At 41.3% G+C, this 22,739-nt stretch overlaps 1 protein-coding gene across 2 annotated transcripts; it reads right to left on the bottom strand.

The window, feature by feature from the left end:
• Window positions 1-6,135: 6,135 nt before the first annotated feature.
• Window positions 6,136-22,729, bottom strand: CENPI (centromere protein I). 2 transcript variants are annotated; one of them, XM_048319287.1, is made up of 21 exons: window positions 22,600-22,729; window positions 20,974-21,284; window positions 20,177-20,311; window positions 19,705-19,823; window positions 18,525-18,632; window positions 17,380-17,428; window positions 17,019-17,065; window positions 16,279-16,368; window positions 15,263-15,391; window positions 14,841-15,005; window positions 14,480-14,600; window positions 14,163-14,251; window positions 13,734-13,851; window positions 13,570-13,634; window positions 12,928-13,013; window positions 12,390-12,525; window positions 11,509-11,633; window positions 10,367-10,415; window positions 9,974-10,207; window positions 8,099-8,140; window positions 6,136-7,298 (listed from the first exon to the last, which is right to left on the bottom strand). In XM_048319287.1, exons 2-21 carry the CDS (start codon window positions 21,170-21,172, stop codon window positions 7,167-7,169), a joined length of 2,238 nt encoding a protein of 745 aa, XP_048175244.1. In that variant the 5' UTR covers window positions 21,173-21,284; window positions 22,600-22,729; the 3' UTR covers window positions 6,136-7,166. The 2 variants fall into 2 exon arrangements, with proteins under 2 accessions (XP_048175244.1, XP_048175246.1); XM_048319289.1 differs by lacking the exons at window positions 20,177-20,311; window positions 20,974-21,284; window positions 22,600-22,729 and having other exon boundaries at window positions 19,697-19,784.
• Between the last annotated feature and the right edge of the window lie 10 nt (window positions 22,730-22,739).

Genomic DNA, 22,739 nt, shown 5'->3' with positions numbered 1-22,739 from the left:
CCAAGTTACACATTCACACAAGACAGACATCAGCACAGAGATGTGAACAGACAGCATGAACCACAAAAACAAGGTGCTTTGCAGTACAAGCATCCTAAATTATTGATTGTTTAAGGACAGCAAAATGCACTAGAGAAAAAAAAAAAATCTCTTGTGTCAGTTTAGTTTAAATTATGAGGCAAAGCAGAATTTCTGCTGGGAGAGTTGCTTCCAGGGCTGGGAACATCTTCCCAAGTCCCCCAATACTTTCTGTTTTAAGGATATAATTAGGGCAAAGAGAGGAGGAATTCAGAACTCAAAGGGAATGAGGGAGACCAGCTCGGATGTGTCATAATCGCAGTTTTCACATAAGCACTACAACTTTTTAAAGTGTATGGGAAGGTTTCTGAGCTGAGAGGCTAAATTTGGTGTGCTTTGAGTTCTGAAGAGAATTTAAGCCAAAAAAAATCTCCCAAGGAACTCTAAGAGCTGAGCTTCCAGAAGATACAGTGGAACCTACCTCATGTCTTCCCCTAATAAAACATTTCAGGCATTTTATGTTTTATGAAACAGCAAATATGTACCTTGTTAGGAAAACTAACAATGTCCACCCACCCAACAGGGTGGCACAGTGCTAAATACAGTGTACAATCATACAATAGGTAAAAATTAAGACAGGTTTTATAAGGCTTGAACATAAAATTGACATATATATATATAGAGAGAGAGAGAGACTGACAGTATTTTTAGTTTGAAAATTTTAAAAGCTAGAAATAAGGGCTGCGTCTGCTTTCAGCCTAAATTGTTTCACATTCTCCATATACAAAGCCATTATTAATCACTTGTAAACTGGAACATCCATCACACTAATTATTCTTGCATCACCAACCAAATAAAAACATTAACTAAAATTCTGGCGTTCACATTTTCAACACAAAACTTCAGGGTTCAATATAATGAAAGGCTATTACTTTTATATTTTTCTTCCCATAAGTTCCCATCAATTAACTTTATCTTCTAAAATAGTCCTTGTCACAGGGAATTGGTTCCCAAAATGTGCAGTTACTCTTCCCTCCTTTGAAACATCAAATCTCCTGAAAGAGAAGGAACATCCCCTAGTACAGAAGGGGAAGTATTGTTATCATCCTTTGGAAACTTTGGTACATTCTTTCCCTTTTGGAGTAAAGCTCAAATTTATCAATTCATCCCAATTAAAGTATTTTAGAGAATGATGCTTTACCCAGGAACAGAATGTAGACTTATCCTTGTTAAAAGGAGAATACAGGCAGACACCAAGAAGAGGAGCACTTTGCCTGGAGCCATACACCCACAGCCCTTCCGGATCCATCTGCTGAAGAAGAGTTTGGTGAAAGGCTTGTGAGACAGGACAAGGTCCCTTATGGCTTGAGGAAATCAAGTTTCTCCCCAAGAGCCTACAAATCCCTGTTTTCCTGAGACATGGGGCTCCCTCCTCCAGGTTTCCTCCTAATTAAAGCATCAGACAGGGCTGGGTTCTCTCACAGCTGTCCACATCCAAAGAGCTGTAGCTCTGTTTTGATGCAGGATCATGGATCTCAGTGGTTGTGCTGTGCCTACCTGTGAAGGGGAAGCCATAGGAACAGATCTTGCACAAAGGGACAGACCAGCCCACCAATTCCAGTACATTAGACAGGCCAGCAGGCTTGGGAGCAGAGCACAAAGAGCCTTTCTTCAACAAGAAGGAACAAAACTAGAATTAGGGCCCTAAGAAAAGAATTTAGTTGACTGGATATTGTACCATCCTGGGGGGCTTTTTTTGTTTGTTTTCTTTCAATAACTGATATAAAATAAATAACGATACCACTTTTGCTAGCATCAATAAGCACAAAAACCTTCCCAGAGCAGATTCTATCCTGCTGAAAGCATTTAGAAAAACAGCAGGGTTCTTTCTAAACACATGGTACATGGGGTGAGAGAGAAGAATGGGCAGAGAACTGATACAGGCAGACAGCTGTCATGCACTCAGAAACAGAATGAATCCCCCTTTTCATTTGTTCCCACACAGGCACTGAAACAATCCCCCCAAATGAGAAATAGAGGCTAAAGGGGAGAGAGGAAATCTTTTCAGAGCAGCAAGAAAAAGAAAAAAAAAGAAAGAGGGGTGGGTATCAAAACAGTGTAAAAGAATTTGGGGGAAGAGATGGAGAAAGAAAAGAGAAAGGAGAAAATGGTAGAAAAGAAAGCAAAACCATGCAGGAGGAGAGGGTAAGGCAGACAAGGCAGTTTTCAGGGGCTGTTTTGTTCTTCAAAAGCTGTCAACACGCTTACAGCGTGCTCTCCACCCCCCCTCCTTATTTACTGGGCCGTGCACACAAAGGAGCAGGAAAGCAATCACACAGGAGCTGCTGAAGATTCACTTTGACACAGGACAGAGGTGCCCTAAGAGAAAGGAAACTGCTTAGTGATCCGTGTACAACAAACCATGATGGGGATGTTACAGGCCTAGAGACTCTGGAGAGAGGGCTGGGAGGAAACCTGCAGAGAGCAGCCTCTTCCTGCAGAGATTACACTCACAGGCAGCACAGACACTGGAGCAGAGCAAGTCAAACTGCACGGGGAGACAGCTGCACATAAAAAGATCCGTTCACAGGAGAAGCTTATCCCTGAATTCTTCAAAGACCCCAAAGGATTTGGGCAGAGAGTAAAATTTTTCAAAGTATTTGTTGCAATTTGCAACCTAAATCCAGTGCCTGAAGCTGAGGAGCTCAGCCACGTTACAGTGACTTAAATATCCCATGACTGAGGCTGTGCTGGAACAGCCCATCCTGTGTCACGTTTCTGGCAGGTACCACAGCTTGCCTGATGCATGTTCACTCATTAAACTGCAGAACGGGATCACGCCTCAGCCTACAGATTTCTAAACATTGCCAAGGTTAAAATGGTATTTAGAGCCTGTGTAGGTACCTGCAGCTTTTTTTTTTTTTTTTTTTTTTTGAAGATCAACTGTTTCAGTTTCTACATTTGTGCAAGGGCGAGCCTGGAGATTAAAGCCTTTAAAAAAAAAAAAATCTTACCCTCTGTTATGCAGACGTTTTACTCCTACAAGACAGGAAGCTGAGGGGCAGAGAGGCATCCTCACAAGATACACACCTTGCAGAACATTATTTATGTACTTCAACACCTCCCTTGCCAACTATAGTTACCTGGACAGGTCTAACAAGTCTACATACAGTTCTTGGGAATCCTGTGCCCAAAACCACATCACCAAATGCTAAGGACATAAAAGGCATTCTTGGTCAAAAGCAGGGTTTGGTGAAATCCAACCTTCATCTGACCATAATTGTTGCTTCCATTTTAAAAAGCAGAGCTGTAATGAGGGAAACCCATCAGTACAACATAAATCATCTTTCCTGGAAGAAAATACTTGAAGACTTTGTTCTTTCTAGATATTCATCATCCAGAGCAAGCTTTTTACCAATATCTGTTGTTTTTCATCCAGACTAGATGCATCCTCTGACTAAAGAGCACATAAAGAGCTCCCTCACACACTCATTCAGGAGCCACAGAGCTACAAATCAGCCCAGTGTGCATTATTAATGACAAGTTATCAGAAGATCTAGGACAACAGCCAGGCAGGAGTTTCACTGTGCTGTGATTCTGTGGAGAAAATGAACCCTTTGCCAGGTCAGATGCCACAGTTTCCCTTGTTCCTGTCTCCCCTGTGCACAGATTTGTGATAAGCCATTTTGTCACAGCAGCCAGGAGGTGATTACCCTGCCCTAGAGGGCTTACAACTGAGCTTTGCCTAAAAGACAAAGGCAACCAAGTGAGGAGATACTGGGTAGAGGCACAAACATCTTAAACATTATAGAAAAACAGGCAAAGTGAATTTTGTTTTGGTAGCAGTTAAATGCTATTAGAAGAGTTCAGGAGCACCCATATTGGCAGTTGTTAGAGCTGCAGCACAAGCCTCACAGATTCAATTTTCTGAGTGGTTACAGCTGTACCACCTTCTAAATCCTTGGGTCCTGATTTATTCATGGCATTAGGAATGCAAAATGCAAGCAGAGGGAAGTAGGCCAACAAAAGAATAGAAAGCAGGGATACAGAGGAACCAGTTTCTTCATTCCAGCTGAAAACAGGTTGAAATTATTAACTCTTTCAGAGCAAGCTCTCTCAGAAAGGGCAATAGACTCTGATGCATGAAGATGCACAAATGAGTGTCCCACCACAAAATAAAAATGATGAAAAGAAACACGAAGCAAACATGGCTTCAGAAGAAGAATTTGGATTAACTCTAGCCCAAGGCATTTGGATTTTCAGATGCAGAATGCTCACTGTGTCTGACAGGGAGGGGTTAATGGCTTTGGTTGTGTGAACTGGGGACCAGATGTTCAGCTGGTGCAACTCAACACAGATCCATTAGAAATTAGTGGAGCTGTGCCTGCTTACCCCAGACAGGATTCTGGCCCAGTACTTTGAAATCCTATTTAATACCCACTCAGAGATTGTTCCAAAGGGAGAGGCCTCACTTTTTGAAATCAGCTAAAAGGCTACTAGCAATGCTACAGGATGTGGTTAAACTGAAATGGCCACTGCCATGGCCTGCTTATGATATTACAAAACCCCTACATCAAAAGCCTATAGAAGCCTTGTGACAACTAACACCACAGCACAAAAAACAAAAGTTGTTTTTGTTACAGTTTCATAGTGTCCACCTACCTTACAATGGGCAGAAATAGGCACGAGAGGTAAATCACTCATTTGTCACTTACCAGGACATGGATGGGTCTTGACTATGTCCATTTTAGAGCGGCTGTGGTCAGCCAAGTCTTTGAGCATATGCTTTTAACAGATAATGGTCTGCAAAATTTGCTGTGATGACTCAAATGCAAAGAGCAAGCAGGAAAATAAAAAGATAAGAAAATAGAAAAGGTAGAGTAGCACATTCCTCCCTAAAAGGGCCATTCTTCCACTCAAGTGCAATGCTAGTCAGATAGAGGGGGGGGAAAAAAAGAGAAGAAAAATGTCCAAATGTCAAAAAAGACAAGTTACCAGAGCATAAAGAGGCTAAAAGTTATCTCTAGTGCCCAGTAACACAAGGCACATCTTTGCTGCATGGGATGGATTTTAAACAGGCATCTTGTCCAACAACAACAACAACAACAACAACAAAAAGAAAGAAAAGAAAAAAAAAGCTGAGATTAAAATCAAGTCATCTGTCCTGTTGATGTAGTTCTACAAGTGCCCAGCCTGTGCACTTGAATGTCAAAACTGTGCACAGTCTGCTTAAATACTTTCACAACACAGGGTATAATAAAAGACCTGTGATGCTGCAAGTCTTCCATAAAACAATTCTGTGTTTTCTCAACCAAACACCAACCCCAAGGGAAAACTGATCTCAAGGACCAGTAACTGTAAAATATTCAGTATATCCTAAAGGATTCTGCTATAAGCTCCTTTAAATTCATTTACACACATCACACAAAGTCTTAAGAACCTGGGCATCTTTCACAAGTGAAATGAAGCCTCTGGCAGCACCTGCCAGTGTGACAGGAATGCCAGAGAGCTCTGCACCTTCCACAAACTCCAAACAGCACCCAGGCAACAGGAAGCCTTGTCTTCCTGGCTATTGCTCCTTTGAGATGCTCTGCACCTGCTCCTTTCCTGTCAGTGGGCCCAGGTAATCACTCCAGCCTTGCTGCTGTACAGCATCCCAGTGTGGCAGTGCAAGTCTGGTCAGCATCTGAAGACATCTGCATGGTGTAAGGACAACGGTAAGGATGAAGCTGTCCTTAGGGACTGCAGCACACAGGCTTTCCAGCATAAGTGGAAATGACATTTCCAACACCAATAACATTTTGAACCTTGTGAAGCTTTGTAGGGAAATTGTAAAACTCATTATATGTTAGGGTCACCTCTTGAAACATATCCGCTTGGAGGAATTTTATATTTAATTTAATAGAGTTTCTCCTGTTGAAAAAATATAATCAGGGTTTTGAAGATCTGTTTCTTTTGACAAAAATTAGCAAGCAGTACGTATTCTACTTGAGATAACACAGATGAATGAGAAGGGCAATACTTTAGACATATTAACCAGATGTACTTGAGCTGAGAACTGTGGTACTCAAGCAGTCTGATTTTGAGGGGATGAAGAAAGCAAACATCTTTAGTGGCTCCAGTTGCTCTCAGGACTGATTCCTTTACTGAACCAAAGTACAGATTCACAATGCAAAATTCAATATAATCTAACCCAACTCTCAAATGGTTACAACCTTGTTGTACAGCAGAAAAACACAGTTCATTCAAATTTTGGAAACGTCAGTTCAGCTTCTCTCAACTTCTACTCAGACTTAAAATGAAATGACAGCAGAAGATTCATTTTGTAGAAGAGCTTTTTCAAAACAACACATTAGAAACGTTTTAAAGAATATAAATTATACATATGTACACAAAATATACAACACCTACAGAGCTAAAAACACAAAAAGGAAAGCTACATTTGCACTTATCAATATAGAAAAAGGTGAGCTGGTGGCAACACTGTAAAAGTGCTCAAATCAATAAACCATCAAGTGAACACCAAATTTTCCAGCTGCACTAGGACATCATCATAACCAAAGTTAGCAAAAAGTCTGTTCTGTAAGCCCCAAAATGAAAATTAATTTCAGGAAGGTCAGCTTGGTCAGCCTGTTAAAAGTCACTATATAGAGGGTACAACAGGGGATTGGGAAACTCACATTGCTCCAATCCAATACACACACACACACCCTGAAAGGCTGATTAAGTTGTTTCTCATTATGTGCTGCTGAAGAAGGCAAAGCAGGTCGGGGTCAACATTACCTAAAAATGAAGCACCACTACTTGCTGCAATTTTGAGATGGAAAATGTTTGTTTCTCAATCAAAACAGATATTCCAACAGGGAAACACTTAGGGTGAAAAAGGTGGATGTTACATAACACAGAGCTCATCAGCTTCAGACCAGAGAAGTTTAGCAGGGACAAGAGGGGGTTCAGTGTTAGTGAACCAAGCCAGCCTAAACACTCCTTCTGTGTCTTCACTTTCATAAGAGAGATGTCAGTACAAGAGTGCAGGTAAGAGTAATTGCTCTGTTTCTTTCCTCTGAGGAAGGAAGAATTAGTGACACAGTCCTGTAGAGTCTGTTAGTCTGCTCCAGATGACAGAAGAATTCCAGTGAGTCCCAGGGTCACACTTCCACACTTGCTGCTTTGTTGTGAGAGGCCTGGGAAACACGACGGATGCTGCTCTCAATAAAGACCTTCAGCCCCTTCAAACCTTGGGAGTAGAGATATTCCAGATACCAGTCCCACCTCTTCCCCTGTAAACCAGAAAGAAGAGTCAGATGTGCAGAACAAAGCTTTACCTTTCTTAAGCCAATTTGAAAAGGTCTGCAAACCCTGCCTTCCTGTGGGACATCCACATGTTGTGTGACATCTGTAACTACCCACAGGTGTACAGGCTCACCTGCTGTTCTCAAATGCCCACAATTACACAGTTCACATTCTTAGACTGAATCATGATCTTTCTTTAATACTGAAGGTTTTTATAAATCCCAGTTCTAGAAAGAGCGAAGTCTATTGGATCAATGGAGTATGTCAGGAACTAAATGAACATGGATATTAAAGCCTTCCTCCACCACTACTAGTGGTGATTCCTCCAGGTCAGGGTTGAAGTACACCGTGATACAGGAAAGGATACCAACTGCCACTGTATTTGCTCAGTGGAGGATTCCTGTTCAAAGCTGTAACAAAGCTACACATCTGTCTCAGAAATATAATATGAAGCAGAATTTGCATTATCAATGAGCTTTAAGCGCATCAAAAACGTAACTTTTTCTGGAGCCTGCAGAGAGCAATAAACAGCCCTGTCCTGACACTGCACTGAGTCACGGAGGAAATACATAAAATCTCAAATCACTAGCCATAGATATATAACTTCTCAGGTGTTGATGTCCTCTTGTTTGGCCCTGTTAAGAGACTGAACCAAAGCCTACAGCTGGAATTTTTCCCCTTCCAAAATTTTTCTACAATTGTGAGTTTGGTGAATATTATAACCTCATCGTCTTCAACACAGCTGCTGAAAATTGCCTGCTTTATTTACTAAAGCAAGAAATCTTACCTTAATTAATTTGAAGTTGAAGGTGGTATCATCAGGACAAATCTTAAGGAAAGGGAATAAAACAATAAAACAATAAAAAGTATGTCCAGAGTTGCTGGGTCTCTGCTAAGTCCCCCCCCTAAATAAGGAATTGCAGGCATGCAAAGAAATTCAGAGATTTTTAATCCTGTTTCAGAGGGGGCTTCCAGCATCAAACTCTGTGCATAAGTGGCAAGGCAACATCTGGACCCTCTTGCCCTGTGCTGCAGCATTACAGGATTGCAACAGGGAATATTCACAGGTATCTTTACCATTGTCTCTCTACAGTGTAAAAGATTCCTTTTCAAAACATTCACAACAATGAGAAAGAGCAAGAAGAGAGAACTGACACCGAGGTCAGTGCTTGTGTTCCCCCAGTGCTGCAGAGCAGTGCCCTCTGGTGCTCAGCACTGCTGAGGAAAATGTGTCCCTGCAGCTCAACATCATTTCCTCCTGCCTTAAAACGCATTTGTCATAGCTGCTAAGCAAAATCTCTCCTAGTTCTACAGTAGGAAGAGAATGCAAGAATTCCCCACTAGAAGGTTTGGGGGTTTTTTTAAGGGATTTTGAGGTTGGGTGGGTTTTGGTTTCGTTTTATGGTTGTTGGTTTGTAGTTTGGGGTTTATTTAAATGTGCAAAACCTACAAAGAATTAGGAATCTGTGTCAGGGGAGGTTTAGGTTGGATATTAGGAAAAGGTTCTTCCTACCGAGGGCAACTGGGCACTGGAACAGGCTCCTCAGGGAAGTGGTCACAGCACGAAGCCAGACAGAATGTAAGTGTTTGGAAAACACTCTCAAGGCACTGGGTGGGATTCTTGGGCTGTCCTGCAGAGGCAGGAGTTGGACTCTATGACTTTTGTGGGTCCCTTCCACTGCAGGGTATTCCATGACTCTAAGAAGCCTCAGAACAAAAATTATGTGGACAAAAGATAGGAGATATATACAACTTCTTTTCCTTGGTCTAACAAAACCAAAATAGCCTCCTTCAGCAAAGACAAAATCTGAGTTTAATCAGCAGTAAGACACAAACTAGCTTGATTAAGGACACTGAGCACATAACAAAGGCAAATTTGTCAAGTGTTCCTAACCAGCATTCTTTGCTTCAACTTCTCAGGTGCCCCTTGCTGCATTCCAGGAGTCACACCTACGCTTGCCTCGAGCCTGCCAGCGTTTCTCACAGCAAACTGGCATCTTTGTGCAGCCCTTGGACAGCCTACAAAACGTGGTTTCTTGGAGCAGCACACACATGTTGGGACAGTAACAGCTCTGGCAAACTACTCCCTCCACTCTTCAGCAGCTGCACTGAACACTTGAGGGCACCCACAGTTCAAGAGAATTCCTGGCAGAACTCACAGCAGATAATGCAAGACAGCACCACGTTATCTTACCTCTGTACTTGAAGCAGCTACTTGTATTTCTATTTTAATAAGCCAAAAAAGCTACCACAAGAGCCAGAAAGCACTGCTAACAAATTCTAACATGAACCATGTATTTCTTGAGAGTTTAAATATTTAGATCACACTGCCTATTTTGTGGGGCAGAATGCACCTCTGGTAAGCTTTTACTGGAGTGTCATTTATTTCATTAGTTATTTTAGTTCTATCTCAAAATTATCAAAGTACAAATTTCACATCCAAAACTGCTACATTCATACATTCAACTGCTTTCATACCACACAAAGAAAGACTCTTCAAATTGTGCCATTAATCTGACACAAACACAGAATGCCACAGCAGCTTTTGAAAGTTCAGTTGCATCTACAAGTCAGCGAAGACACAGAGACACTTCTCTAGAGAAACAGAGAAGACAGAACATCTGGTGCCATGAAAAACCCAAATCTTGGCCTACACCATTACCTGCTGCAGGAATTGAATAGAGTAGCCCATCATGGCTGGATGATTGACAATGTTAAAGCTGGTTTTTAATTCCTTCACTGCAGTTTTACTCAGCAGTTTATCATCCATACGAAGACCTTGAGGATGAATATCCTTCTCGAATACACTGGATGTCCACAGACATCCCACCATAGCTGTTATGTACTGGTTGTACTCTTGGTATGTCTGGCTACTGAACTTGAACTGCAGTATTTTCTGAGGGGGGGGGAAAAAAAAAATCAATAAATAACATCCTCAAAGCAACTGTGTGCTCCCTCCAGTCCTTAAGAGATGGTCATTAGAACACTTTCCCTCCACTCAGCCCAATTCCTTGCTGAAGTCTGTTCTAGCACATAACAGATGTGTCCACAATACCTTTTTACTCAGCTCATTTTCTTTTGCAGCCACCAAGTTGGTTCGATATCTGGAAAAAAAAAAAAAAAAAAACAAAAGAAAGAAAAAGTTAGAGGCCTGTAAATTTTTACTACATGCCTGTGTTGAAAAAAGCTGGAGGAATGTATCAAGAAAACTTATTTCCACCATGAGAAAGATCATCAAACTTTATTGTTTAAAAGAGAGAGACATGAAAAAGAATTCAAAGGGACTTTATCACTTGGCAGAGTAGGGACACATCTAATAAGATTAGTCTCTTAAATGATTCACACATGACCAGTTTGCCTGGGACAGTCGCCTTCACAAATGCAACACACAAGAATGGACAACCAGCCTTAAAATCAGCAGAGAAATGCAGTGTGTTTTTAAGAAAGGAGACTTTCATTCACTAAGCAAAGAAACAGAAGCCACTGGAAGTGGAAGTAATGCAACTTGACAGTTGTTCTATATGATAAGCACTAGCTCCTCTTATTTCCTAGAGACCTTCCTGTCATGTTAATTACCCTGCAGATTCTTTAGAGAAGAAGCCACATGGAGAGCCCTGCACCAGCTGTCAGCTATTGGCTACTTTTCTCCTCAGATGCAGCCACTGGAACTAACAAGGCCAAGAAGTGCAGCTTTGGTGGTGGATCCTGCAGAGCAATGAACAGTGCTGTCTTTGGCCTTGCCAGCAGCACAAGGCACTCCCAAATCCCTGGAGTGTGGAGGTGGAAGAAGTGCTTCCTACTCAGCACATGACAGAATTTGTAAGGTAAAGCTCAAGCGTAGTAGCCTAAGTATAGGAGTGAGAAGTTTCATAGTTACTACTGTTAATTCCAGCTGGCTGACTTTAGTTCTCTCAAAGCAATAGAGGAACTTCTTCCTTCACCCATCAAAGATATGGAAATAACACCCAGGAAAGAGGTCAGAATCCCGCTATTTTGGATAACAGATTGAAAAAAAAAAAAAGAGTAGGAACTATAGCTATAAAATCCTTTATCATGAAAGCTGGACACAAGTGGAATTTTCACCTTTGCCTTGCACAGCAAGAAGTAGATTCCAGGTTTTTACAACAAAGTAATTTCATTTCCAAATGACTGAACGAGAAGACAAGGAGTCCCTGCAGCCCACACCTGTTGTAGTACCTGTACATAATGTGGCAGAGCTGATTCAAGTTGACAGAATCCATGGTGAGCAGTGCTGGGTAGAAAACCCCAGCAGGAGGCATTATCAGCAAAGGCAGGTTGTACTTCAGGTACATGTCACACACCTGCAGGAATGAAGCACATCCAGGCTGATTATTACTGCCAAAGTAATGATTATTACAAACTCTCAAGGAGGTAAGAGCAACAGAGAGCATGACACTGCATTCCAGCCATATCCATCAACTTCATCCAAAAGGAAGGCCAGGGTGTCTTATGCAACTGTTGTTACCCATTAGTTTTGTGCATTTTTAATGGACAATTCAGTTACAAATAAATCCCAGAACTATCATTGCTTTTTAACTATTCCCAATCTAAATTGTAGGAGCTGTTGCTGCTGTTACAGCACAGCTGGAGTTCACAGTAAGCACAACTACAGAGAGGACATGAGGAAGCTGGAGAATAGACTTAAGGCTATCTGATGCTGTTTAGCTTGCCTACAGCAAAAACTAGGAAAAAAACCCCACATTTTCAAGGAAACATTTAAGAAAAGAAAAAAGATTTGTTGTTTGAAATTGAACGATCATTGTTCTTTTCTTTAAGTCAGCATTAAAAAAGCATGTTACAGCCTCCTGTTACTTCTCCTTCCTCAGTTCACCTCTGACTTAAGAGCAACCACTTTCTAGCAGCATATTTAGTACTGCCTAGGGATGCAAGAACAGCAGCCTTCACCTGTAGATCTACCAAGTATTTGGAATATTCTTGCATTTAATCACAAAGTTCTGTAAATTAGAATGAGGAAGATGTTTTTATGCTCTAGCTTAAAAAATGCAAACAGCCTTAGGAGTACTTCAAAAGGAAGACAAAAGGACTGGGATACACACAATGCCATAGAAATCCAGAATGAAGTAGAGCAAAAACGTGGAATTGTTTTCCAGACGCAGAGCAGCAGTAGAGATCCGTCCCACAAAGTGGACCAGTTCAGCCACCACATTCACTAGCCCAGAGAGGGTGGTGTTCCTGCAGCAATGACATGGCACAACATTACAGATAGCTCTTTGCAAACAGCAACATGGAAAATGGCAAAACAAAACTGAAGCTTATGCTTTTGCCCCATCAAACACTCAGCAACAGACACTTATTCTTCAATATATTGTTATCAGCACCATTATAAACACCCAGCTGTCAGTGTTATGAGGATTTTGGATTCTGGGCATTTCAATTTCCACTGTCAACAGAAATACTTCTAAAAAAAGACACAGAACAGGACTGACAAGGCAGCTTACAATATAGCAGAATCATAATAGCATTATTAACCTTCTGGCTGGTCTTTATGCTGGGTGGTAGGGCTAGAATATATATCTAAGTACACTGGCGAGCAATGCACAGAACGTGGTTTGCATTTTTTAAAGACAAACTTACAAAGAAGAAAACTCCAAATCCTCTTGAATCACATTGCAATTTAACCAGTTCTGCAACAGCTCTTTCAGGCTCTCAAGAACACTGCACTGCAATAGGCGAAAAGAAATCAGGTTGGTGACAATTTATGCAAGCAAATAATTCTAAACAAAGAATACCTTAAGAACTGGCAACGAGAGGCAGCAGGAGTTTCTCATGAGCAGTGATGTAGTTGCATGTCCCCTAGAACTGAATGTATGTGTTGTATATATACAACTGAATGTTGTATAAGTTGTATAACTGAATTTATGTGCTGTATAGAACTGAATGTATGTGTTGTCTCTTTCCTGGAGAATGTGAATTTCAAGTAGTGACTGAAGTCAAAACTACAGTAAGACAAATGAACTATTGTGTTGTGTGCTATCAGTTCTTTTTATCTCCAGTGCCCCAGCTTAATTCCAGTCAAAAAAAAAAAAGAAGATATATTAAAGGCACCAATTTCCCAAAGAAGTTAAACTGTAAGTATGTATTTTACCATGTTTGGGCACAGACTTCTCAAAAAGAAGTTCCCTACAGAGTCCCTCAGACTGCTACACCTAACACAAGTACAGACAGCAGTAGAAGACAGAAGATAGAAGTAAACAGCCATTGTATTCCTTAAATTACCTTAAAGTAAATGGATGATGTGAAAAAGAGCTGTGCCAGGGGATCATAGAGATATGACTTAATATCTGAAACAAATGAGAAAGCAGCATGATATCAGTGCACAAATTCTATGCCCTGAGAGATCCCCACTGTCCAACCTCACCCAAAGGATCTGCAGCACCTACCAGAGACACTGCTGAGGGGGATCCAACTCACGAGACTGAGGACTTCTGACTGGCAGCAGGAGCCATCCCAGAGAGGAAGGGTCTTATAAAGGAACTCTTCACAGGCAGAAAAGCCCTCCTGCAAAGCAGAAGGGAAACATTCAAAAATTCATCTGACTGCAACTTGCCAGCTCACATCACTCTCAAGAAAGAGAGAGGCTTACACCTCCTTCCTGCCATACAACTTGCCAGGACATTCAAATTATCATTCTTAGATTATCTTTCCTGCAGAAAACAAGGCCATTTCCATAATTTTGACTTGCCATAGGTAAAGGTAATTTTATTAATTGAGTCACTGTCTCAGAAATACTACAGGAAACAGGCAAGTTCCAGAAGTTCTTTACAGGAAGACTTTGTGAAACCCTTGGCTTCCACAAAACGTGCACTTACTTGCAAGAAACATTCTGCCTTGTAGATAGTTTTCAGGAAGCTCTTGAATTCTTCTTTAGATGGGTTATCAACCACACACCAGGAGCATTCTGAACAGGAAAGAATACTGCACTTGAATACGAGCACAGCAAGAACAAGCACAATGAGAAACCAAATTCAGTTCTCCTCCAGTAGCTGTTTTAGCACCAGTAACTGTAGTTCTCCTCCAGTAGCTGTTATCACCATAAATCTGAATAGCAAAGTACCATTACTGAAAAGTGAAAAGCCTCAGACATCCTTTACCCCTCTACCTCACAAGATAATACTAAAGTTCCTACCTTCCTGGAGCATCTGGCCCATCCAATAGTAGAGCCTCAGGTAAATAGATTCATCTTTCACACAGTTCATGTAGTGAAGCAATAAGGGGTTTGTTAGCACTGAACCCATCCGGGAAGGAAACTGCAAGAAAAAAAGAAAATAAAAGAATCATTCAGTACTTACATCAATAAACTGCCAGAGAATCTCATGTCCAATCTTTTTACCAGCAACAAGACCATTTCCAGGACTCATCCACCATCCTCAGTTAGGACTAGATGCTGTTAGAATTAGATAGCCCACACACTACTCACATATAAACAGGGTGTAGAGGAATGTCCTTTGATCTCCCAAAACATTCACCAAGACCTTCCTGAAACTCACCTCTAGACAGTGAATATGTTGTAGGAGCTGAGGGAATGTCCGCAGCTGCTCCACTGGAAACGACTCATTTGAATTGTACAAATTAACATGGTTCTTATCCTTGTCCTCTTCTAAATTATTTGTGTTTGTGCTGCTTGCAGGTATAACCAAGTGGGCATTCCATTTCTGTAGAAAAGAAACACAAAGGATTAGCAATGAGTCAGCTTCCAATGCATGGGTGCACTCATCAACAGCGTTCCCAGAAAGACCCAGTTTTACAAAAAAGTTATCCAGGCTTTCATTAAAATAGATTGCAGCATTTCTTTACAGCTACCCCACCTTCCCAGTGCTGAAATAAAGCCAGACTCTCATTACTTGCCAACATTCATAATGAAAACCACTACTTGGCACCTTCTAGGGTGTCTCACAGACCCATAACGTACCCTTTTTCGTGACTGAGGTTGACATATGCCTAAAAACACTGTCTGGGAGAGGGGAGAGGTCCCCTGGTTTCTTTGCCTTACTGCACTGATTGCTGCTTTCCATGGGCCGTCTGAATTCTTGAAGTAAATCTAGAAACAGAAATCAGACATTCATGCAAGAAGCCAAGCTAAGACAAAGCAACAGAAAGATCAGTTTCTATTCTGATAAATGTCACCACAGACACTCAACCCTGCTTGACAGATGTAAATTCTTCAACAGATAACTGTGCAGCACAATGCAAAGTATAAATGTATAGAACAATATAAATACACAAGCAGATCGAAACAAAACAAATTTCATTTTATCGAAACTCAACTTCCCTGCATATAAATTAAATGTCTGTTCTAAAAAACAACAAAAATCTCCTCAAACTTTTAAGGTTATCCCATTGAAAGAAAATTTTGTTGCACAATTTAGGTCTCACCTGCTGCTCTTTTCTGTTATCTATCTGGTTCTGCTACATGTTTCTAGGTGGCCAAAAGGCTGAGCACACACATAGGCCTCTCTAAGAGGGGAGTTATTTTTTGCTGTTCCTTGCAGCTCTGACAAATCAGTTTCCTACATTTTCTATCTGCTTTTTCCTCTCTCCTATGACACAGACTTTCCAAGTGCAAAGCTACTTACTGACTTCCATTGTCATTTTTACTTCAGAATATCAGCAATTAGAACAATGCCTTGACAAATTAGTTTGTTTCCTGCAGAACTTAATATTGTGCGAAACAAGTCAAATCCAGCAAAAAAAGGATTAAAGTAATCCTCATAAAATAAAGGCAGATGTCATTCCATACCAAATCATCTCATTATGCTGAAGAGGAAACAAAACAAAGGCAAGGAATCCTCATCCAAACGTGATTTTACTCAGTGAAAAGAGGAAATAGAATTAATCTTCACCAGTAAATCCTGCTATAGCTTAAATAGAAAGCTCCAAATACTGTAGTAAATCCTGGTTTCAAATTGACTAAATCTAATTCCTTACCTTCATTTTCCCAGGAAGGGTTATGGTCACCAGTTCTGGGCAGAAAAGTTTGTAAAGGGATAGTAGAGCTTGCAGATGAGGCTGCATTCCCTGTCAAATAACAAGAGGGAAAACATGTGGGGTATGTTTTTAGTATAGAAACGGAATACTGTATTTTAGAACAAAAAACCCCAGTGATCAGTAAAAGCTAAATTTCTAAAGCTGTATGTCACCAAGTAACCACAGATAAACTGAAAGTGACAGAAACAACAGAAACTGGGACAATGAAATAACCATAGGAAGAGGACTGAAGACCTTCCTGCAGTCATAACTAATCAAAAGGAATTTAACAATCAAAGTATAAAAAATAGTCTTCTGCTGTCTAAAAAACAGCAATGTTTTTTTTCTTAAAAAGGAGCAAGGTCCTCTACAATCTTACATTTTTCAGTCATTTTTGGTACCACTTGAAAAAGGATGATGAATAGAAAATTAAAGGCTGTAACAAATAAATGAAGCTGCGCCTTGCTTCAGAGATTTCACCATACCTGGTCACAAAACATCAAGCTTTGTGCATATCATTGCATGTGCTCACAAAACACACATGAAAATTAGGGATGCACATGCAAGAGAGAAACTTTAATGCTAGAGACTAAAACCTACAATTCCAAGTCCAGCCACTCTTCTCCATTGTGTAAGGACACCAGTCTTACAAAGTGCATTATTAACCATAGTTCAAACTACAAGATCTGAAATCAACTCACCATTTTTGCTTGGAGGTTAAGCAGTCTTCTAATCCGAAAAGGCTTGACTGGAAATACAATTAAGAATATAAAGGATTTAAAAAACACCATATCAGACATTTAAGCAAAAATTATGTAAGTAACATTTTTATTATAAAGTCATGACAAAGCAAGCAGAACCAATAATTCTTATTTCTAGGGTAATAGGTTTCCAATTCAGCAAGTGTTACACAATATTTTGCCTGAACTACCACTCATGCTTCCTTTGCCTTAAAAGCACAATATTGGCTAATCATTGTACTAGCTGCATTGGAAGAAAGGCAGTACCAGCAAACAGAAGCAGAAACAAGATGGTATTTCAGCTCACACAGATGAGACTCACCATTTTCTCTCCTGGTCAGCAGGTAGAGCAGGTGGCAGATGTAGGGGCACTGCAAAGCAAAGGCAGCAATGAGCTCTCCTGCTGCTGCAGACACACAGGCAGGACACACAAAAAGCAGCACAAGAGACAGTCCCAAATATCAACTTCATTTAAAATTTATCTGCACTGTGAGCAGTCCTGACAGTAACCAAGCTATTTAATTAACTTGGATCATTTCTTTTGGAACGTGGTCTAGAAATCACAAGAGTCAGCAGTGAAAGTGCAATTATATTTTCAAAAGGAAAGGCATCTTTGAATCAATATACTTTTTTAGAGCTTCTAACTGCAGCTGACGCTGTAAAGGATCTTAAATTAGTTTCAAACCAACTCTGGTGCACTTTCCAACTGACCCATCATCCCTGAAAAAGCTATTTTAAACATTAAGAATTTAAATCCAGTTTTATGGAAAGATTATAACTAAAATTAATCAAAACCCATTAAAAACATTACAAGAAATATAACTCAGAACTTTGGGAACTTGTCTTGACCACAAAATATCCTAAACTGAAAGAATATTAACAATTTAATACCTAACATGACTGCCAAGATCATCTTAATATGCACTGAATCCAAACACTTCAAAATTCCTGGATTTTACAGCTGCCATATGGCAGAAATTGCCTGAATGCTTGTTCTCTTTCAAGCTGTATTTCAAATCAGTTAAGTAGAACAGCAATTAGCTTCTCACCCTTAAATAAACACTGCTCCAAAAAGTTTTTTTTTTCTTTTTGCCCAAGGTATACAAGTCACTTTCTGCCCAGGAGCAGGAGACTTCAGCTACTGATGTCTGACAATCCCAGAGGCTGCTGCACCACTGTTTTTCTTGGGAATTTAGATAGAGTCACACTCTCTGTGATACAGCATAGCAATTCTTTGAAGCATGTTTAAGCAAACAGACCACAGCAACCTTACCTTATTTGCCTGTTTATGGATCTAAATTACCCAGCAATCTTATAATGCAAAGTGAAAATATAAGAAATTTCAGCCACCAGAAAATGGTTTCTAAACACCACCTACTCCAGACTAATTCTAGCATTAATATGCATACTACTAATGAACATTTAGGTTTATTTTGTCACTTCCATATGTTCTTCATGTCTCCTTACCATCTTCTCATCTTGCAGGAAGAAGAAGAAGATACCATAGAGGGCATGAAGTTGTTCCTTGCAATCAATGAAGTCAAACATTGTGATCAGCCACCTTAAAAAAAGCAGCTGCAGACAGGAAAAAAAACCATGTTACATTAAGTGATGGGCAAAAGCAAGGCAGAGGAATCAGAAACCAGCTCCAGAGACACAATCAGTAAGGATACACACCATTCTCAAGGATGACTAGAGAGCTACAGGCAAACAGTTCAGGGGCAATTCAGATGAAGAAAGTCTGCCAAGGGATTCCATTGGTAAACAACTGGCCCCGCCACTGCTGCTGGCAACTGGGTTTTGGTTTCTATAACCATGGGACCCTGTTTGTGTATCAATGGTGATTGGGAGAGGGAATCCAATGAATGGGGCACATGTGGGCTCAGCCTGGAGAAAAGGAGGCTCAGGGGGGACCTTCTCACTCTTTACAACTCCCTGAAAGGAAGCTGAAGTGAAGTGGGGGTCGGTCTCTTCTCCAAAGTAATAGAAGTGATAGGTCAAGAAGAAACAAGCTATAAAAGTTGTGCCAAGGAGGTTGAGATTGGATATCAGGACAAATTTCATCACTGAAAGGGCTGTCAAGCACTGGAACAGACTGCTCAGGGAAGGGGTTGAATCACTATCCCTGGAGGGATTTAAAAGATGTACAGATGTGGCTCTTGGGGACATGGTTGGCTTGGCAGCATTTGGTTAATGGTTGGATTCTGTGGTCATAATCTTTTCCAATCTAAATGATTCTATCACATAAACCTTTGAGCAGACCATGTGAACATGAAAAAGACTCTTTTGCTAACATTAAGTCACGTCACCACAACCAAGGTGCACATAACCTAAGGGATACCTCACTGAATTTGAAGGATGCCTCACATAGCAGAAGTATTTCACAGAAATGTAGGTGGAGACACCATTCCTGAGGAGTTCAAAGGTACAAGACAAGCAGGAACCAAATCTCCACTGACACTTATAAGGTGTATCTTGGTTCCCATTGCCATTCCAGCAATGGGCATCTCTGCCAATCTTGGTAAATGACAGTATCTTGTGTAAGACCTTGTACATTAAAACCTCAGGATTTTTGATTCCTCAACCTAACCTGTTCTTATGGTTCCTGTGCAGAAGCAATAACTACTGTAAACACTTACTAAGTTACCTGGATGTTGCCTGAGCATTTGCTGACACAGAGCCAAGACACAGCCTTAACTACAGAACATTCTGGTATCACTGAGGCAGGAATCAGGCTCTTCAATAAACGAGTATTCACCGTATCAGCTGGAAAAAAAAAAAATAACAATTTCAAATAAGATGGTGCTCATGTACCAGGTTCTTCAATGTTGTTTTGCAGCTTAGGTCAAAATTCCCTCTGGAAAAAATTATTTAGAGCTTCCTTGCTCAAAGTAACAGTGTATAAGAATTTAGTAAGGACTTACCTATACCTCAAAATGATGACAAATAATTCATTCCAGCTTAACAAAAGAAAATGGAAACTACACCAAAGCATGCCAGAAAAATTAATTTTATGCTACAGTACCCACCAGTACCATAAACACATTATCTCAGCAGGTTTGATTAGAGGGGAAAGACACATTCACAGAAGATACACCAGCAGTATACAAATGCTGTACCAAATTTGCCACTGAGCACCACGTTCAGCAGTATCTCAAACCCTTCAGGGGGCAGCCCTTGCTTCAGGGCAGTGCTTTCCACAGCATCCAGGTGTTTCTGCAGAACACTGTTCTTCAGCACAACATGGTCTTGAACTAGGAGAAACAAACAGGGCAAGAAGAGGATGAAACAACTTCTGAACAGAAATTAACTTACAGCTTATCTGAACTGTCCCTTCATATACTCCTTTTTCTTGACATAGTAACAAAGCAGAAAAACTTTTAAGACATTAAAGAAACATTACATAGCTCAGGGATTAAAGAGGGAAAACAGAAGTAAAAGTCTTCTAAAATTATTAATATTTTAATAAGACATATGTAAAGAGACTTCTTACAAGAGCATGTAGTGACAGGACAAGAGGAATGGCTTCAGACTGAAGGAGGTTTAGATGGGATATTGGGATAAAATTGTTTACTGTGAGGGTGATGAGGCCCTGCCACATGTTGCCCAGAGAAGCTGTGGCTGCCCCATCCCTAAAAGTACTTAAGGCCAGGCTGGATGGGGCCCTCAGCAACTTGATCTACTGGAAGGTGTCCCTGCCCATGGCAGGGGGGTTTTGTCCTTCCAAACCAAACCATTCTATGCTATTCCTTTTTCTTTACATAGTAGTAACAGAAAACGTCTAAGACATTAAAGAAATAATACATAGCTCAGGCATTAAAGAGGGACAACAGGTGTGAATTAGAGTTTCTTTTTTAATTAAGAATGTAGTTATTATCTTCTCCATCCGAGACAGCCACCCTAAAAATGCTCTTACCTGTCTCCAAGTAGCTCAAAGCTTGCTCTAGAGACGCTTCCTGGCTATCATATTTCTGATCGTTAGCAGATTGATGACTCTGCAAAGGTTTTTCAGAGTCAATTCTCCCTCCTTTTCGCCACGCAGAGAGATCAGTTTGGCTTTTACGGCGAACGTGCAGAGGCTGCTTTGGGGTTTTGTGACTCTGTCTTCGCTGCATCTTTTCAGACTCCCAGCTGAGACTGGAGAATTTTACTCATTTGTCATGTGAGAGCCAATCCTTCATTAGGCAAGAAAAGAGATCAGCTGAGGAACATCCAAGAGCTGGTTCCCTGCAAGGAAAAAAACCATTTATTTTCCTGACAAGCAGATTTTAGAGGCATCCTGCATAACACAAGAGTAAATTCAGAAGAAATAATTTAGAGCTGACTGCTCCCCAAAAGATCAGACAAGATCCTCAAAGATGCACAGACAACAGTGTATCAAAACTTTCATCTTACATTAAAAAAGGAAGAAAAAAATTCCCAAGTACACATTAACACAAGCTCCTTTCAAGTGAAAAATTATCTGATACAATCTTATACAACATTTTGGAAAAAAAAAAAAAAAATCAACATAACCAGAAACTTAGCAAAACACAATCAAGTTTTCTTCTGAGTTAATTTTGTACATTATTATTTTCCTTACTTGCATTGTGTACACCAATATAACCAGTCAACAAGCCATGACTCTCTGCAAGGTTATGTACAGATGTTAGAGGATCATAACACTTTTCTTCCTAATTTCACAACAATTAGATTCTTCTGCAGCCTTCCAACTAACCAGCTAGGATTGGAAAAATTAAGCAATTTTGGTAAATTTCCAAATGAGGCACAAGAGCTACCAACAGTGCCAAACTGCACAGCTCTGGGTGAAATACAGCCATAAAAAGTGGGATATTCTCTTCAGTATGCTGGAGAGATCAACCTTTTACCCATAAAATAGGAAACTTTGCTACAATTTCCTGGACTTGGTAGTGTGCACCCCTGTCCCTGGATTGCTGGAGCCTATCTTTCCTGACACAATAAACCAGAATGATCTTCAATTCATACGCCCTCTCCAGCTCTCATTTCCTCACGAGGTTAGAATCATCACTATCTCCTTATAGCTTTGTTTGTCATCTTCCTGTGCAGCAAAGCTCGGTGACCACACTCTGGAGTACAGCAACAGCTTTCTCTCAGCTTCCTCAGCACCTTCTCTACATGTGTTTTGCTTTCTTTTGTCCTGCAGGAGTTCTACCAGAAAGGTTTGGGGAAGAACAGAGCAGCAGTACCAGGCTGGAAGGGCAGTTTTGGCTGACAGCGAGCCCAGCCCTGCGCAGCCCCTCGGTGCCGACACGGGAGCGTGGCACCAGCGCCCCTCACCCTCCCGCCCACTCATCCCTTCCCCTGCAGCCCCCACCTGGGGCGACTCCCCCAGGGCCGCCCGGTGCACCGCGTGGGGACCGAGGGGGCGAGGCCTTCCCGGCCCAGCACAGCGACCCCGGTGCCCTCAGAGCACCGGAGGGGCCCCCCCGGCCCTCAGTAGCGCGCCGGGCCGGGGGAAGGGAGGAGTCACTGACCACCCCTACCCACGGCCACTGACCCTCCCGCCGCCCTGGGCACTGACCATTCCACGGCAACTGGCCCTCCTGCTTGCCTAGGGCGCTCCGCTGACTATCCCATGGACGCTGACCCCTCACGGCCGCCTCCCGCCAGCTCCAACCGTCCCCGCGTTCAAACCCCGCCGCCACCGCCCCGCGCATGCGC

This window comes from Corvus hawaiiensis, chromosome 14 (genome assembly GCF_020740725.1).
Source record: "Corvus hawaiiensis isolate bCorHaw1 chromosome 14, bCorHaw1.pri.cur, whole genome shotgun sequence".
Taxonomy (NCBI): Eukaryota; Metazoa; Chordata; class Aves; order Passeriformes; family Corvidae; genus Corvus; species Corvus hawaiiensis.
The sequence above is the reverse complement of the archived record's forward strand: the minus strand, read 5'-3'. Positions and strand labels throughout refer to the sequence as shown.

What these genes read in the sequence shown, in the direction of transcription:
- CENPI (XM_048319287.1), bottom strand. Translation starts at nt 21,172, where the DNA reads ATGCAGCGAAGACAGAGTCACAAAACCCCAAAGCAGCCTCTGCACGTT. An exon ending in AATGCTCAGGCAACATCCAG is followed by an intron (nt 18,633 to 19,704) that starts GTAACTTAGTAA and finishes TCCTGTCTGCAG; the next exon opens with CTGCTTTTTTTAAGGTGGCT. An exon ending in AACCTCAGTCACGAAAAAGG is followed by an intron (nt 15,006 to 15,262) that starts GTACGTTATGGG and finishes TCTTTTCTACAG; the next exon opens with AAATGGAATGCCCACTTGGT.